General features: G+C 35.6%; 1 protein-coding gene across 1 annotated transcript in view; it reads right to left on the reverse strand.

The window, feature by feature from the left end:
* PIBF1 (progesterone immunomodulatory binding factor 1) overlaps positions 1-19,209 on the reverse strand; it is a gene marked incomplete at its 3' end in the record, with an annotated part of 135,300 nt that overhangs the window by 7,480 nt on the left and 108,611 nt on the right. Inside the window, exon 15 of the mRNA XM_081997503.1 lies at positions 14,180-14,264. Coding sequence (XP_081853629.1) covers positions 14,180-14,264 — 85 coding nt within the window. The remainder of the gene's footprint in view (positions 1-14,179; positions 14,265-19,209) is intronic.

The following is a 19,209-nucleotide window of genomic DNA, read 5'->3' on the forward strand; positions in this document are numbered from 1 at the left end:
AATCCTCTCTGCTCTCAAAACCTTGCAAAGGCATCTAACATTATATATATGTGTGCATAATTATAATAAATATGCAATAAGTGTAAATTTATATAAATAGTTAAATGATATATATTTATATAACATGCTGTGGAAGCAGATGCAAAATAACAGTCTCAAGAAAAAGCAACTGGCTTACAGGAATCAATTACATAAATGTCAATTCTTATGTTCTTATTGCAGGGATGTCTTCCACCTTCAAATAATCTCCATATGATGATCTTAAAAAGAAATTTTACATAGATCAAACTAAACAGTTGGAAATGTTCAGTAGGAAGAGACATCTACCTTTCTGGACTGAAGATAAATTCATTCTGATGGTAAATTTAATGTTTTTTCGTATCATTAAAATAATCACAGAAGAAGCCAATAGGTGTCAGGTCCATCTGGCTTCTTCCTCATGCAGTGAAGCCCATGGTTACTGCACTCAGATAAATATCCTCTAATGCAAAAGTGACTCTAACAATAGCATGTACATTTAACTGAACCTTTACAATGACAAATGGTATTCCATTTTTAGCTTTACAAATAGAATTTATGATTTTAAACTTCACCTTTAATTAGAACTCCATTTTGAAGCAGAAAACTTGTATTGTGGGAGCTGAACAAGAAATTTTTCTCCTAGAAAATACATCAGGTTCTGGCATAACCACTGAATTTTGATGACTGACACGTGTTCCCAGAGAATAAAACAGCACAGATTCCCAGTAAAAGAATAGAAACACAGAAAAGGCGCTAAACACTATGATCTTTAAAGAAGAAAACCAATTTCACTGACAAAACCAGAAAAATCAGCTGAAGGAGGGAGAAAACCAGAGGTTTGCCTTCCACAAAGATGCTGATCAAAACTTAAGGTCTCTCAGAATTTGAGAGTCAAGCACTAAGATGATGATTTTAGATACGTGCACTCACCCCCAATCTGTAAGTCTTCTGTACTGTTAAGAGTAAAGCATGTATTTTCAGGACCTCCTTTGGAAAGCTTGTGTTCCTCACTTTAACTGCCATATGGTTCCCATGTGGTTAAATTATAACTCAAAATAAAAATATGTATCCAGGCTGGAGAAACTCAAGAGATTACAGCACTGTCTTTAGGTTCAAGAACAGCTGACTGTACAGCCCCCCTTGCATAGAGGAGACCAGACAAAAAATTGTTTCATGAGAGACTTAGTGCACTACACCTTGAGTCCAGAGACTGGACTCTCCTCCGTGTGGGGGACAAATAGTAGGTTTGAGTTTAGCAGTCTGGTAACTACTCTGGCTATACTAACTTCTAAAATAACAACAACAATAAAAACAATAACTATAATAGAACATGCAAGTGAGGGAAGACAGGCATACTGGGATGCAAAACATGTTCGTGCTAGGTCAATGCAATCTGTCTTTACATGCACATATCCTCCTATTTAGGCAGCTATTGCAGTCTTCAAACAACAAGTCAGCACAAGGAAAACAGAGTTCAGAAAATGAGGTTATGGGTATATTAAAGAATACTGATTTGAGAAACCTAAAACAGCATTTAAGAATGCTACATCCATTTGTTAGTGTTTTGTCAAGAACACATTTCAGAACTGATTTCTCAGTCTCTCATGAATTAAAAGTTCATGCTCAATAACCAGATGTTCTTTGGAGGACTCAGAGAAAAAAATAGTTGTTTTATACTTCGTATAACTCCCTCTTGAGATAAAGTGATCTAAATCTGGAAAAGGGTGGGGCAGGGTGGTTTCAGAAGGAACTGGCTTCACGGTTGTCTGTCTCGGTGTTTAGTAGGCTCAAGCTTGATGGGCATATGAGGTGATGGTAGAGAAAATACTAAGGATATTGTCCTCTATGAAGTCTGCGCATTTTCTTACTTGGATCCCTCTTAGATTCCTATTGTGTTTTTCTGTGGAAGTAAGGAAAGTTGTATTAACTGCTGACACTAAGATGGAGAGGGATCTTTGTGAGAACTCTGGATGCAGTTCAGCTTTGGAACATGTGACCGGACACTTGGTTGGACTTCCTCACATTGACCATTAGGTATCACCAGTAATAATAATTAAACCTAGGCAAATTAGCTTGTCTGATTCATCTGTATAGCTGTTGGTGAGAAATTCATAGCTTACAATTAATTTTGCTGATTTTAGATGAGGATATGGTAAGTCACACCAGAATAGCACCTGTTTTTCTTTTCTGACTACAAATCCCTAGAAGACTTTCAGATGTGGACATCTACAATATAGATTTTTAAAATTACACAGCATCCATCTCTGCTACTTTGCCGCTTGACTTGACAAACAACTTCTCAGATCATCTTTACACTGGTAGTACTCTAAGTTCACCAGTTAAAATGGAGGTAAACAAATGGAGCCTCCTGTACAGACTGTTGGCATAGAACATCGAGTCATCGACATATTTCTGGAGAGCAACAGACCAGAGGATCGAAATAGAACCTAGTTCCACCTTCCTCCCATATGTAATGACTTGCATACAGCACTTTGAAGAAAAAAATTGAGTATGGTACTCTAACTTAGGAGTGCACCTAAAGAAAGGAAACATATATGTGTCATTACCAAGGAATGAGACTCTCCAGCAAAAGCAGTACCTAGAATGTCTCGTCTTCAGAAGTACTGACAATTCACACAAAGAATTATTTTAGAACTGTTCTTCACAGGTTTTATTTCTGCCAAACAGCTAGAGACACACTGCAGAAGGGCTGCAGCCTATAACCTGGAATGGATTATTTGTCTCCCTTTTTTGTCTGAAAGTGGAAAGAACACTATTAGCACAGAATTAACAACACTGGACATGAATATTAATATGACAAAGCATGAAATAGTAGAAAGACACTACAGAACCTCCATTTTGACCTGACAGCAAAATGAAGCAAATGGTAAGTCAGTCCATTCCACTATTTATGAGTGCAGATGGATAGGATGCAGTGGCATGAATGGTGCAAATTCTGCTTCAGTAGTGGAACACTCTGGGCTTATGCCTGTCAGAGTAGAACCTACATGCAGAACAGAGCTCCAAGAAGATTTTAATAACCACCTATGCTTTTAAGAAAACACCACAAGTCATGGTTTAATCCCTCATGTAAGGTAGAGTGTATTTGACATAGCTGCATCCTCAATTGCAGCTGTACCGGAAATATCAGAAGTCAGCAAGAATTCTGGTGTGAGATTTGCACATATGGTCATCTTAGGCAGATGAATACACATTGTAAAACTGGAAACTGGAAGACTATGAAATGTCCTGATCAAAGAAATGAACCTGATAACTGGGTGGTGGAAAGATGCCAGACCATATGCAGGATGTTGATAGCTTCTCTACACTACACTTAATTCAGGAGTTCTCTATATCCCAGTGCATATAAAACCTTAAAATGGACAGATCTGTAACTATATGGATCTATAAACTACTTCCAGTTTTATAAGGTGAATGCATTAGAACTATGGCAACAATAAAATGGCCCAGTCATTGCAGTGAACAGCTTCTGTCTTCTCAGATATGTAAAAACATTTGCCTATTTCATCTGTATCTTGAAATTAGGAAATAATTTGTCTCATAATTCAGAACTTGTATCTCAAATTCTGAAAGCTTTTTTTCAATTTTTGTGTTGAAGATCAGAAATATATTTGCAATTTTAACTAGGACTAAATCCCCAAATATTTTCAAGTTTAATAAAAAGTATGTTTTCTTGAGTAAGTTGTACTTATAGGAAACAGATGTTAAAAATGCTAATATGTCAAAACAGACTTATTCACATAAATTATTATGTAGAAGTTCCTGTATTTTCTGAGAGGGTAACATTTTAGTTTGATTCTCCCTGTGTTTGGTATTTCTTACGGAATACATAAATTCACTTTCCACTTGGTAGTATTCAAATCCTACCATAAAGTGAACAAAAGTAAAAATTTTACACAGCTGTATAAGCAGCAGAATATGGTGGAAATATTCATGGCCAATACAGGAAAAATGAATATAACAGAACATCAGTTAAGTGTTCAGAAAATCCGAACAATTTCATATTATTCAATGGCCAATAATTTCTTGTTTAAATGTTTATCACTTTAACTGATTCTGGCACTCTCAAAAATATATAATTTAACATACACATGCCAATTCCATCCCCTAATCCCTAAATACATTGCATTTTGCCTCTGGAACTTTCTATTTTTCAGCAAAAAATGTGTTTATATTTGACTTATATTAACTGACATTTTAGATTCTAAAAAAAATAATAAATTGCTGAGTAGGAATCACCATTTAGTACACAACTATTCAGTGTATACTACTGCGAATGGAAAGATAATTTTTTAAAGAATCTATATGATAACTAGTAAAACACTCTGAATAATACAGCTCCAAGAAAAGAATAAATGTACACAGCTGTTAAGTCCTTCCTCTTCCTAAATTCAGTACTATTTGTAATTCAAGTTTTATTAAAGCTTGACAGCAACAAAATACATAACAAAAAATGAGAAATACCGTTTAGGAGCATATTTTTCCTTGTAAAAAATGAGCCAGACAGTTCTCTACACTTGTTTAGCAATGTAAATGTCACTTTGTTTCTCTGAGCTTTAAGCTGAGAATAGCTCCAGGGCTTACTTGTGATGCAGAAATGTCCCTGTAATCTACTTAGAAAACATGCAGAACATTAATAGAAACTAGAATCTTGGAACATAAACGTAGCATAAGAAAAATGATAATTACTCTGTGGCTTAACATTTAAAAAGAGAGCTAAGCATTGTACATCAGCATTTTTTTAATATAAAACAAGTTGCAGCACATAGATGAGCAGGAAGTCATTTACTTTAGAAACACAAATAATTTTGACATTATCATGTACAATCTTTAACACAGAAAAGAGGGGAAAGAGGCAGAGCTAGAGATTGTTTGAAGGCACCTGTTACCAATCACTTCTTTTCAGTCGTGTCTTCCCAACCCCTGCAGATACCCCTTCCTTCCCCTTTCCCCCAACAAAGCAGTTTTCCCCTTTTATCCACTAAGCTTCCATCTCTGATTGAACACGTACTGCCCTCCCCCTTACGACTCCAAAGCTTTTTATGAGCCTCTGAACTTCTCTCTAACTCTGTTTTTTGCAGATGGCAGCTGTTGCTACTCTCCAGGTTCCTAAATCCAACACTAGCTTTCCGTCCTAGGTTACTTCTAGGCAATCTTCTTCAGCATAACTTAAATTACAGCTAAGGACAGTATTAGCCATACTTTAAAAATTTAAAAATGAAAAGCTGAAAACTTATCTGGAATCTTCAAGGTCATTGCTGAGATGGAATGAAACTGCAGGAGTAGAGAATTTAGCAGTGAGGGGCATACCCCAAAGGGAAGACAAAGGGGAAGACAAAAGTAAGAAAGATAAACATGAGACCATAAAAGTAACTGGTCAAAGTAAGGTAAAGCACAGATACTTCAGGAGACCTTGCTTGTCCTCAAAAGAGGAAAAGAAGAATAAAAGCACCTGTTTTTTCTTTCACTTTTGTGGGCCAGATAATAGGATAACTACTGAGAAGTAATAGGGTTTTGTGCATGAGATGAGTATGTGCAAGAGACTACTAGATTTTCAGACTCTGGAAACATTAAGATTTTGGAACAATGTCACAGAATTGCAAACACTTCTGATAAGTCACATGGTCATGTTTAAATTCTAACATTCATCAAAATTTTTATAAATCCTCAAGAACCTTAGCCTGATCATCTATAGGAGCTCTCTGAAGAACTCTTAGAGCTATTAACAAACTATGCATATCCTAACAGGACTAATTAGTAGCTGTTCTTCCTGCTTGATCACGTGGACTCCCTCTAATCTTACACACACTTGGAAAATGCATTTATTAAAAAAGAAAAAAGGTCAGATGTTCTATGTTTTAAAGATCATGAAATAACTATTTTCTGTTCTTAACTTCACCTTTCTCATTTCTTTCTGTCTTTTTCTCTGTTCTTACTGATTACCTACACAATGCTGCCTTACATTTATCTCCTTTTCTTGCACCCCATCAGATCACCAGCTTGGACAAAACAAGCTACACTTCTAATCTCATTCACATAAGAGCTCTGGCCTACTGTGATTTTTTTTCTCTTTTTTTCAGCTAGAAGAAAAAAACTTTCAAAAAAGACTTTTTTAAAAAAACTAGCTGAAAATAAAGATGACTAGAATTCTGTAAAAGTAGCTAAGGATAGCATCACTTAATCTCTCTGGATGTATCAGGACTGCTAAGAACTATAGTGTCAGGACTGGGCTGGAGCACTGAACACTGCCAGTCTATACTGCATAAGCATCACCTTGCTCCCTGGATGACTTCAACTAGCTCTCACCTAGATACGATTCTGGGAACAGTTCATTCCTTGGACTGCTCTCAAAAAGAAGGATGGACGAAATTGAACCAGATTTGTCTCCTTTGGTTCTGCATAGATTCCCAGCAATATCCCAGCTGGCTTTGCATACTCAAGCATGTTACATGCCTTCAAGTCATATTCAACCCTTACAGTATTTCAGATACTTTGAGTTAAAACAGAAAATCCAATGGAAATAACGGCTCAGTATTAGGATAACATAACCATCACATGGGCCTAGAGGAGACTGTCATAGACACAGCTAGGCTGGTCTGGAGGACAACAGCCATAAGCAGTATGCAACCAATCTGGCTGTGCCACTTAGTTCCAGGAACCGGGAGCAGTCCTTGGCCTTTAATAGTACAGATATGAATTTTAAAATAAAGACCCCAACTAAGAACCTTTATTTCAAAGAGTTCATGTAAAATATAGGTGAATGTATAGTGATTATGAAAACAAAATATAAAATATCCATTCTATGCTTCAAATAAAAAAAATCATTAGACTTCATTTTTAAGAGACTCACAGGACCTTGGAAAATGTCCTTTTTCAGGAGATGTGGATTAAAAAATGAATATAAATGTAAATTCTCAGGACGATACAAAGCGAAAACGTAACTTGTTTGTGAACCTACTTCCAAATTACAATCAGTTCATATATAAGAAGATGACTTCGAGAAAAGAGTTAATTTATGTCTAGTTAAGAAAAATAAACACTAAGGAGATTTTCTTTTCAGGCTTTTGAACTGAAACATGTAAGGAAGGAAGAATGGCTGTGATTAAGATACTGTATTAGGGCACATAAACTCTTAACCTTTACCACAAACTCTGGGAGTTTTGGGCAAACCTCCATTTCTTTAACTGTGGTTGTTGCTTCTGCAAAACAGGGGTAATGATACTTTTCTGCTTTAAGTTGTGAGGATAATATTTGTAACATGTTCAGTTACTATATTGAAAGACAGAGGGATACTGAGGTACTAAACAGGATTATTTTGACATTGCTAAGAAAACATGAAAACCAGGAAAAGGAGAAGAGATACATGGTGGTGAAAGAAAAACATTACGTTTATTCATAAATGGTGTTATACATCAGATTTGGAAAGCTTTTGACCTGCTAATTGGAAAATAAGTTCAATATAGCTGTCACTTAGGCAATTAGCATTTTATTATTAACCTGGTAGACTATTTTCAGCAAGAACAGCTCAGTGAGAGTTTTTTATACTTTAATGTTTTAAAAACAATAGGAGCTTGCAGTGGCTAACCTAATTAAATTTTAACCTTGTCTAGTTGAAGATTCTTACCAAATCAGGTACACATATTTAGACAGATTTAGCACTCAATTCGATTAGAGCGACACAACAATTTACTGATATAAGATAAGCAAATTTAAGTAAACAAACAGCAATCAAACCTCATGTGTTTGTATCCATTTAACTGCTTGATATAAAATAGGTTTATTTAAACTACTGCTACACGTTTTCTACTTAGTCGCAGAGGAGACATAGCATTGCCAGAGCCTGGTTTCTGGTTGCTAACTTCACTTGAAGAGCTTTGGCACAGTAACACATGAATGTGTCAATAAGGCAGGTGACTAGTTCAGCAAGTTTACATTCTATCACTTGTATACACAGCTGCTGAAGTACCCCAAATGCACAGATGTGTAAAGGAGATAAAATATCAGCAGGTTTTCATATCTTTTTAGCCACTATATAATATTCATGTGCTGGTAACTAATCGTTTCTGTATAAACAATTGTGTTATAGGAAATTAATGAGTATTATAAATAGCCTTCATTTGCACTGTTTATGTCATAAATTTTACCTTTTTAATTCTTACTACAACGGTTTCATGATATTAAATAGATTAAAAATTACTGTATTGCCAGACTGCATTGCACACAAGTGATTTCAAGCATTTAAAAAAAAAAAGGTAGCGTAAATTAACTCACATATTCATATAAACTGAAACTGATCTTAGCACTTAAGAGGAATACTTATTTAAAGCCTTCTTTTGGTGTCTCTTAGACCACTGACTCATTTTTGTTTCTTTTCCTGCCTGCTAGAATATTTCTATTTCAGATATAAAAAGAACCCATCTATTTGTAATACTTGCTGGGTTTTTTTCCCCCTAAAACAATAGATTACCAACTCCACATTACAATATATAAACAAGTTTGTTAATTTTCAAGATTTTAGAATTCAGTTTCCTCACTCTGCACTTTGAATTGGAAAAGCTAAAATAGATTTAATTGTGCACATTAGTGGTTTTCTTTACTATATGTCTGCATCTTAAATATCTGAAGAAATAACACAATGACATACATCAAAGCATAGAAAATGTGTAACGTCTTATATGTAACCTCAGAAAATGATTACTAAAACTTCTTGCTAAACATCTGAGTGCTGACAGACTGCCCTTCCAAGTTTTCATCTGAATTCTGCAAGCCAATAGATAAAGTCTAAAACTGCACTTCTGATGTTCCAAAATACAAACAACTGCATCAAGCATGAAAGGCAATGGAAGTGCCAAGATCACAGAGCTCATGGTAAATATTTCTTTTAGTCAAAGGCTGACTGTTGGAAGAGAAGGAAAAAAAAAACCAGATAAAAGGAATCACGGATCAAGAGCTTCAGCTAAAAAGATTTAGTGGATCCATCCCATTTAACTTTAGCACTTAACAGAGAACTGCACTTCGGTGCCTTTTAAGTTATAGATTCCCGTTACGTGCACAAAAGGATAAAGTTTGGATGCAGATGAAGGATGGCACAGAAGCTTGGTGTGCTATACTCTACAGTTTTGGACACAAAATGCCCTTTTTCACAGGTAAGGAATATTGTCATATAAATATTTTTACTTGCTCTTTTACTTGCTGGACCCTTTCTAAAGGTGATTCAAACTGCTAACCTAACAGACAGCAATTCACTTTTGTGCTTTTCTTTTTTTCGTCAGGTTAGATTTCTGTTCAGTGATCTGAATGGTCCTGGTGCAGCATGAGAGATGTGCCAGAGATGATGCAAGAGGAGGAGAGAGATTAGGAGAGAGAATCAGGAGCAAAGAGGTAAGGCGGTGTTATAGTTATTGGGTCAACTTGGGCATAATGTATAATTTCATCTTGATTTATGCTTTGACAGAACATCCTTCTTACTTATGCTCCCCTGACTATACAAAGACACTAAGACAACAAGGGTCCACGTTTGAGGGTATAAGGTAAGTGCTGGAGTGGGAAGAATCAAGACAGCAAGTCTTTTTTTTTCTGTGGTTTGGTTATCCACAGTTGAAGATTAAAGGGTCAAAAGTGTAAAGTTCAGCTGATTAAAAAGAGAACAGAGACTACAAACAATAATGCAAAAAAAATCTGGATTTTAAATATCCTTTAAAAAAAAACCAGACACTGTTTACTAGAAGGTTATTAATGTGAGACCCCATTGTTCCTCCAAACAATGTTTTATGCTCTTCTGATGGATCTGGAAAAACAATTAAAACCCCTATTGGTTATCTTCGCAAAACATATACAATTCCTTAGTTTGAAATCAGCTGAAAAATTTGGCGGTATTAACTGTGCTTGCTATCATGCATTGAGGGGTTTACAAATGGCATCACAATACTGTGTACCCCAGTTCCTTCTGATAGCTCAAAGAGGGCAGCAGCACTGTGAAGGCTTTATTACGAGCCTCTAAGAACATAATCTCAGCATGGTCTTGGATACTGATCACTCACAAAAATGCCATTGAAGTCCCTCTCAGATAGTGAAGTTTGCAGTTATATATATAAAGAAGATAAGAAATTTTAATGTACCAGACAATTCTCAATGATCTAAATGAGAAGCTTGATTTAAAAGTTTTCCAAATTAATTTACTAATTAATTCATAAAAAAAAGGAAATAGAAGGCCAAGAAACAATTAAGAATTTGGGCCAAGAATATAGGCTAAAACCCAAAAAGCTTCCATTTTTTTCCTGTATGGGTGGACCCAACCTTTTAAGAATGTGTATAGTCAAATGGCCAATTTTCACTTTAATTTCCCACAAAAAAATGTAACAATCATAATCAAATTAGTAGTCTACATAATTTGAAATAACAAACTATTTATTACATGAATAGCTAGTGTTATTTTTTTCCCTGTAATGAAAGAGCTAACATAAGAGTCCTATATGGATTCTTCCAAGATTCAGACTTTTTTCTTCCAAAATTAAAATACATGAAAAGGGAAGTAAGATTAAGCATGAATGTGTTTCTTTATCTAAAAAGTGTATAAAATGCTGTAATTACCTCCAAAGTAAGCATTATGAAGCCAGCTGATATCACAAGGAGATAAAAATAAATAAAAAACCCCCTCAAACTAACATTTCATTAAAAACAGTTAATACAGTCTGAGACCACACAGGCTGGAATACCTTAAATCAAAACTGTATCCTTATTAAAACATGTCGCTGTAAGACAGCATTAACAGTGTTTTGGAATTTTGCTTGTACTTGTAACATACCTAAACTTCAATTTATATTAACTATGAATATCTTGGGCTTATCTATGCAAGAATTCTAGTGTTTTTACTTGCAAACACAAGGGCAACAAGGTAATTCCTAACAAGACATGACAGTTTAGTATGTGCAATGACTAAACAAGACTGATAGTAATCATATTACCTGATAGCATGTATAAAGGACAAAAAACCATAATTCATATTTTTTCAAATTGCATATATCTGTATTTACAGATTGCATGTTACTTATATTTAAAAACTCATACCTTGTCTAATTGAAGTTAGGTCTTTATTAGACCAAGATTAGAAAATTTGGATTGTCTTTTTCTATGAGCAGGGATATTTACTGTGAAATTGTGGTGTTCTGCATATTTAACTTTTCTATTAAGATGGCAAAAAAAAAATTACTTGAAGACTAATTCACTGTAGACTAAGTTGTCCTATCCTGTACAAAGGTTTCAATACATTTCAATTGCCTTTCAGATAAATTAATAAACTGTAAAACTACTGGAAGAGGTCTGCATTAAAAGTAAAAAGTTACAGGCTGCATTAGGAACAAACAAATAACAAAAGTTAAACATACAGACACACTTGTTATTTTCACACATTTTCCTAAAAAAAATTTAGCTTATTTTTATATTTCTTAGGGGTTTTTTTGTGCCTCATACTGGCATTTAATAATTTTCTTCCCCCTCAACATGCAACTTTTAATGTTTCTTTTTCAGTATTTATATCCTTTTCTGCATAGGTGACTTGAAAAAACATTATGACTGTTAGGTAAAACAATATGACTAATACGGCCTATTTTTAACAGATATAAAATAAATTTGATAAAACTGTAATAATATTAGAAATACTGCTCTATTTCTTAACATCCAGGGTTTGAGGAACATTCAAGATGAAGTTTCAGACTCAAGTATTTACTTTCTTTTTTTTTAAGCCTGCCTCACTCAGCCTTGCTTGCACCATTGGCCACAGTTTGAAAATTTTACGTGGTGGAGTGACAAAAAGAAGCAAACTACTGTGTATCAGGAATAGTTGATGTGGGTAGTCATAACATATGACTAATGTTGTTTGGATGTAAACAATGTCACACGACTTTGAGGTAGAAATGTTATAGTTTTCTTACAAAACATAGTTAAATTTTAACTTTATTTATCACTTTCTATTGATTTCAATCAGCTGCAATGCATGTTCATTGATATGACACTACTACAACTAGGCACCCAAGGCGTAACTACCTGAGAAAATAACTACATGGGAGCAGCGCTACTTGGGAGAGGAGTAGGAACAAGAAATTTTGAAAGAAATTCATTTGAAATTAGCCTGCCAAGTGCCTATCATATTGGAAATTCAGAAAATTCACTACATGTTTATATAATTAAGTCATGTTTCCTCTGAGTATTTTTCCTATAATTAATATAATGATATGATAATGCATCAATATAATGATAAGGCTTATAAATTATTTAGAAATACTTTAAATGTTTTCTATTACATTACTAGAGAGCAGTGGGTTTCATATAAACAGAAAATCACCAAAAACAAAAGAAAAAAGCAAACCCAAATATCACCCAAACTGAACATTTGCCTTAGTCTCAGTCTTGCATTTGAAATTTAAATATATGATATGGACACAGACAACAGAAATAAGAGCTATTGAATCGCTTCTGATGCACCTACAGATGATCCTGCCAGGTCAATGACACCTGCAGCGTGGGGAAGCATGTTCAATTACTCCCTTCTGTAATTAGACTATTTTAATCTCTATGCACGGAACTTCACAAGCATAACAATCATTCAGAGAGTTAAATGCAAAAACTATTTCTAAGAGGAAATTGCATCAGACAAACACGCAGTGCGATTCAGCATAGAAATTAAACAACTTAAGAACTGTTTTTACTTTTATTTAAGGTGATTGTTTCACATCTGAGATCTGCACTCAGGGTACAGAATTAGTACAGTTTTCACTTCAGTTGAGGCTCACTTAAGACTCAGCTGTCAGTGAAATTGTTTTGGTTCAGTTATAACAAAAAATGGTTTTGTAACTGGTCAGCAGAGACAAACTGGTTTGGACCAATTCACAACGTTTGGTTTACTGATCTAAGAAGGGAATTTGGGGTAATATCAAGGAAAGGAGATGAAGGAGAACAATTTTGGAGAGGACTTCAAGAGGTGCACGGATAATCAGTTTTCTACGGAAATTATTAGAATGAGTGATAATGCAATCTCAGGATAATTTATGGAAGTTGCAGATTCCTTGAAAGGAATCTCCCCAATCTTCTCCTCTCTTCCCAGACAGAGAATCGAAAAGGTAGAACTATTGATATGATGACTGTATGATGATCTTTCTGAACAGGTAACAGGCTATTTAGGTCCCATCACTGCATATATATATAACTTGTGTTGTTTTTCCTCACATTCATATTTTTTGATACATTAATGTTTTATTTTCTGTGCAAAGCCTTGCCAAATCATTCAGTAACTCTGGGAGATCATTTAACAACTGCTCATGGTCAGCTTTTGGTTTTATATCTTCAATATTCTGTAGCTTCAGTGAACTTTTCATATTGCTATTCATTCTTTTTCAGATCATTTGTGTATGGGACTCCTTCAATAAACTTCATTTATTTCCATCCTTTGTTTCAGACATTTAATCTGCCGAAAGAATTTCTCTCATACTCCCTGATATGTTAGTCTCTTGTGATTGTATAGAGAGAAATCTTTACAAAAGCCTTTGGGAAATCCCACATATTGCATTTATGTCTGAACTGAAAGATTTTGCATACTTTTACATCTGAGAGTGTATTCCAGAAGTACCCTGACTCTTGTCTGGAGGAAACCTGGGTGACCACTGTTCTGTTTCCTCTCCCCAAATCCTATTTTGGAGTTGAAAAAAACCTGAGATGTCTGTACTGGAAATTAATTGCACAATGTTTTGTCCAGGTTTTTGGTCTCAATGACTGTGGAGCAGGGAGAGATCCTGGGGCATACTGTGGCACATGCAGGCCTTGCAGATTACATGTGTGTCAACTTCATCACCTTTGTCTAAATGTTAAACGCTTGCAAACACTAAACATTTTGCAAGGCATGTCTGTTGTATGCATAAGAAAAGAAAGAACAGTAAGAGTGAGTCAACAGAGAGAATTTAGCAATGGAGAGTAAACTGTGATCCTCCTGAGTGCCTAACAGACATAGTCATCTGTGTATCTGAAAACAATACAAAGGAAAAAAACCCAACAAATCAAAACAAAGTAAACCAATTTTTTCCCATAGTTTATGGCTGACAAGACAAAAAATGCACTGATGGTAGTAATGCTAAAACAGGAAGATTACCTCACGGTGATTTAGAAGTCTCTCCAAATCTGCTGCCATTTGATTCTTGACACGCAGCAAAGCTGTCTTTTCTTTATTTAAAAGACTGGTAGAAAGAGGATAGGAAATGCAGTAATAGCAACAGATAATCTCTTTTAATCTTGTATTCTGTCTGAAACATGCATTTTCTAAAGCTAAATACAGGCAACAATGAAAATCTGCTCAAGTAATTGTATCAAATGATCTTTCTCTATGTTCAAGCACTGGAATTTTATAAAAGGACCTGAATACACTGACACATACAAAATCTTATTTTAATCAAACAGAAATACTATTCAAAATCTTAATAAAATATGGGGAAGGGGGGTGTTGTTGATTCTCTGAAGGGTAATTTAAATTATCAGAATCTTCTTTTATTGTCTCTTGGTTTCTTCTAGGCAAAATGAACTCATTTTATAAGCAAAGTAAGGCTCCTTACTTTGTATAATTTCATATGTACATTTCGTACATTTTCACACAAAAGTGTACAATTTACACTTCCGTATGAAAATGTGGATTTCTTTGTTTTATGCATCATTAGTAGCAGCACACAGTGTTCAATATCACCTCTTTTGATACTACTGTATTTGAATTTGGAAAATAACAAATATAAGGAAAAAAACATCCAGATCTCCCTTTTAGCTGTTTAGTTTCTGCAGAAAATGTAAATGCATTTTTGCCATTTTTATTTTATGTTTCAGGAGAATGCATGGGATCAAGTTTGTCTTGTGAACCAAATATGAAAACTGTTTTAGCATGAAGGAATGCTTTTGTGGCACAATGAAAAATTTAATTGTTCTGTACTTTCTTAGTTACATAATATGAACATTTGAAATGTTTAGCACACGCATTCTAATTCTAGGGAGCAATTCTAATATAATTAAATGTATTTTCATAGTTAGCCCCAACATCAGTTTCCAACAATAAACTTCAGACTAATTTATATAAAATGCCAATATATCACAGAATCACAGAATCATTAGGTTGGAAAGGACCTTCAAAATCATCATCAAGTCCAACCATTAACCCAATACCACCATGCCCCCAAAACCATGTCCCAAAGTGCCACATCCACACGTTTTTTGAACACTTCCAGAGATGGCGACTCCACCACCTCCCTGGGCAGCCTGTTCCAATGCCTGACCACTCTCTCAGTGAAGAAATTTTTCCTAATATCCAATCTTAACCTCCCCTGGCGCAACTTGAGGCCATTTCCTCTCGTCTTATCACTAGTTCCTTGGGAGAAGAGACCAACACCCACCTCACCACAACCCCCTTTAAGGTAGTTGTAGAGAGTGATGAGGTCTCCCCTCAGCCTCCTCTTCTCCAGACTGAACAACCCCAGTTCCCTCAGCTGCTCCTCATAAGACTTCTGCTCCAGACCCCTCACCAGCTTTGTTGTTTTTCTTTGGACACGCTCCAGCACCTTAGCATCCTTCTTGTAGTGAGGGGCCCAAAAATGAACACAGGATTCGAGGTGCAGCCTCACCAGTGCCGAGTACAGGGGTACAATCACTTCCCTACTCCTGCTGGCCACACTCTTTCTGATACAGGCCAGGACGCTGTTGGCCTTCTTGGCCACCTGGGCACACTGTGGTTCATGTTCAGCTGGCTGTCACCCAGCACCCCCAGGTCCTTTTCTGCCGGGCAGCTCTCCAGCCACTCCTCCCCAAGCCTGTAGTGTTGCATGGGGTTGTTGTGACCCAAGTGCAGGACCCGGCACTTGGCCTTATTAAACCTCATACAGTTGACCTCATCCCATTGATCCAGCCTGTCCAGATCCCTCTGCAGAGCCCTCCTACCCTCCAGCAGATCAACACTCCCACCCAGCTTGGTGTCATCTGCAAACTTACTGAGGGAGCACTCGATCCCCTCATCCAGATCATCGATAAAGATACTGAACAAGACCAGCAAATAAAATCTAGTTTGTTAAAATAGCCACAGAGATCTTCTTTGAAGACCAATGTTATATATGCCATTATCATGACTTAAGTAAATAGGTGGTATAATATAAACTAGAACATAAACCGACAACTACGCAAAATGCAATTCTGCACATGGAGTGAAAATATGTGATACTTAATACAGGTCAGGAGTTCAAGAGCAAATGTATTAACATTCTATAAATGGAACGGAGCAATTACGTATGTTGCAAACACAAATTATTTAATATTCACAGTATTTAATCCAGAAATTATCAACAAAATAAATCAACCTTTTCTTTAATTGGCTGTGTATCATCTGCTTGTTTCAAATAAGCAACATCATCCTTTGCCCCAGAGATTTTCTGGCACTTCCTTGCAAGCTCTGTATTGTAAATTATGACTGTCAATTCCTCCTAGGCATTCATTAATTCTCAGAAAAATTGTATGCTTTGGCCAAAGTGCTTCGTTCTCTGAGATATTTAAAATGAAAGTAGCAACATTTATGGAAAACCACAAAGATATGTTAATATTTTCAAGAGTTTTTTCTGTGACATTTTTAATCATGATGAAATTGCTGTACTGTTTTTGTTCCTGGGTTCCTGTGTTGTAACTTACTGATAAGTCAGGCTTTCTTGGATTTCTGTACTTTCTAACAGCAGAAACCAATCCTTTTAGAGAATGACTCACAAACTTATTAAGAGAAGCAGTAATAAAAATTCCTTTATGCCTGAAGTAGTGTACTGAATAAGCATAAACATCAGTGTTCATGACTAAACCAGAAGCTCATGTTCAAGGTTCAGTTTCATCTACAGTACATAACCTATTCTAGTTATACTAGTTATACCCTCTGAAACAGTATGACGTGACTAATCCATGTGGAGCAGTTCTAATTTTGTTTATGGTCAAATATGGAATTAGACTGCTACATCATTCAGTAGCACTTGATGTGTTTTCTGTCATACACATGAATATACAATTACCAAAGCACTTGCAGACTTCAGATTTAGTAGTTTTGCAATAGTTATACTTTTTCATCATTGAAGATAGAAGGAAATAATTCATATACTTCTGAAAGAACATTGCAAAAGAGGCATATACACTTTTAACAGAGCGAGAAAGCAGCATTACCAGTCACAGTATTAATAAATTCACACCTGTAATGACCAAGTAAAGCAGAAATTCCTTCAAAAGTTCAATTTTGGGAGGAAGACTCACCATTTCAGTCCCTGCTACAGAAATGTTCTGAAAGGGCAACTTGGATATCAGCAGTCAAAGAGGTTCTAGCTTTAAACTACCCTGCACTTCCATCCATCAGTAGTTTAAACTAATCCAGTTTTATTTGTATACAGATCACAGAGCAGTTTTACAGTTTGCTTCAGCTGACCTAAGTGAAAACTGTTTCTGAAAGATCATCCTTCCCTAACCACATATTGGTAACCTGCTCTTTGTGTTGGTACTAGAAAATTTGTGACTACATGTGTACGTCACTTCACTGATCTGGATGGAAGATGGGAGTCTTTTTAAAGGTTATTTTTCATGTGGATCACTAAACCAACTTGATTTACCATGTACGGTGGAAACCCACAGCTGAAGGTAAGGATAAGACCGCTCCATTTGGTGACAAGAGTGCCTTAACTGTCTTACTATGATTCTGAAACGACAAACTATGAGACTAGACAAACGAGCTTCTCACACCTGAGCTCAAGGGTTAAAACTTTCATCTGAAGAGACAGGATCTTCTTGACCATCTTTAACTAACCATACTTTTAAGTTTTCATGATACAGAGATGTACTAGAGTACTAAACATTAAAAGAAACCTTCCAATGATATGTTCTGGGGTGAAAACTTGTGAACACTTGGGAGAAATGGACTGTGTTGAAATGATCTAATAACCTTGGAGCTATTTAACAGCACAAATGGCTGTTTTTATACTGCAGAGCAAGCGTAGACCATGCTGTGCTTCACAGTCCTGGTCACTGACTATTCCATCCTGAGTGTGGATAAGGTGCCCTTTGTGATACATCATACAACCGTGGTCCCAAAAGTCCAGGTTGGAGAATTAACCAAAAAGCAGTGCAGCCCCTGCTTTTTTCTGTGTGCCTGGGTTTCCAGAAGAAACCAATATGTCTGGGAGGAGTTTCATTCCATCATGCTTTCAAAACCTAGCCAGGTATGAATCCAGGTACCAGGAATGCAGGACTTAACATGGAATACAGTTGTCATATACATACACATTGCTCATGGCAACCACTGGCTTGTTTTGTTTTGCTTTACTCAGGACCTAAAGCCAAGGTAGCTTGGACATCATAAGTAAGACATTTTTAGTTGACTTGATTTTTCTGGAAAACGGAGACAAACATTTCCCATTCTCAGGCTTTCAAAGCCTTTTGAATTTGGGCAATTAAGCCATCTTTTAAATCTCCAGTCTAAATATATTAGCTACTAGCTACTATTCTCTTCAGAAGCTTCTATTGTTAGATGTTCTGCATAATAGGCTTATGCTGGACACACTAAATAAACATGGTTTTATATATTACTGTTTTTTATTATTAATTCTATTCTATTCTTTTTTGAAAAAAGTAGGTTTCTTTTTCAGTGAACTGTGTATGAGAAATACTATAAGAAATAAGGATTGTGCCTTTCTGTAAATTTCATGTTACAGCATGACGAAGTTGAAAACTGAAGTCCACTCTTGAGTTATTTTTTTGCATTTTATGTTCATATACAAATATTATCACCAAAAAAATCAAATGTAGAAATAGTATATGTGAAGGTCTTGTACAAAAAAATGAATATGTAATATAGGCATATAGTGCAACTATCCCTTCTCTGCAAAGTACAGATTAATAGCTCAGAGCAGACAGCTAATTTTTAAAGTCTAAGTCAAATTTTCTTTTTAAGCCATGTAGTTAGATAGGGAGGTATAAAATATTCTGCGAAGAAAAGTTTTTTAGAAGAGAAAGTACATGAAAAATCTGTGATCTCTCATTGTGTGCCTAAATAACCACAGATCAGGTTTTTAAAGGCATTTAGGAGACTATTGCTTAATGATTTTAATTGGAGTGCTTCAGGTGGCTTAAAAACTC

Source organism: Phaethon aethereus (assembly GCF_964289735.1).
Source record: "Phaethon aethereus genome assembly, chromosome: 1".
NCBI lineage: Eukaryota > Metazoa > Chordata > Aves > Phaethontiformes > Phaethontidae > Phaethon > Phaethon aethereus.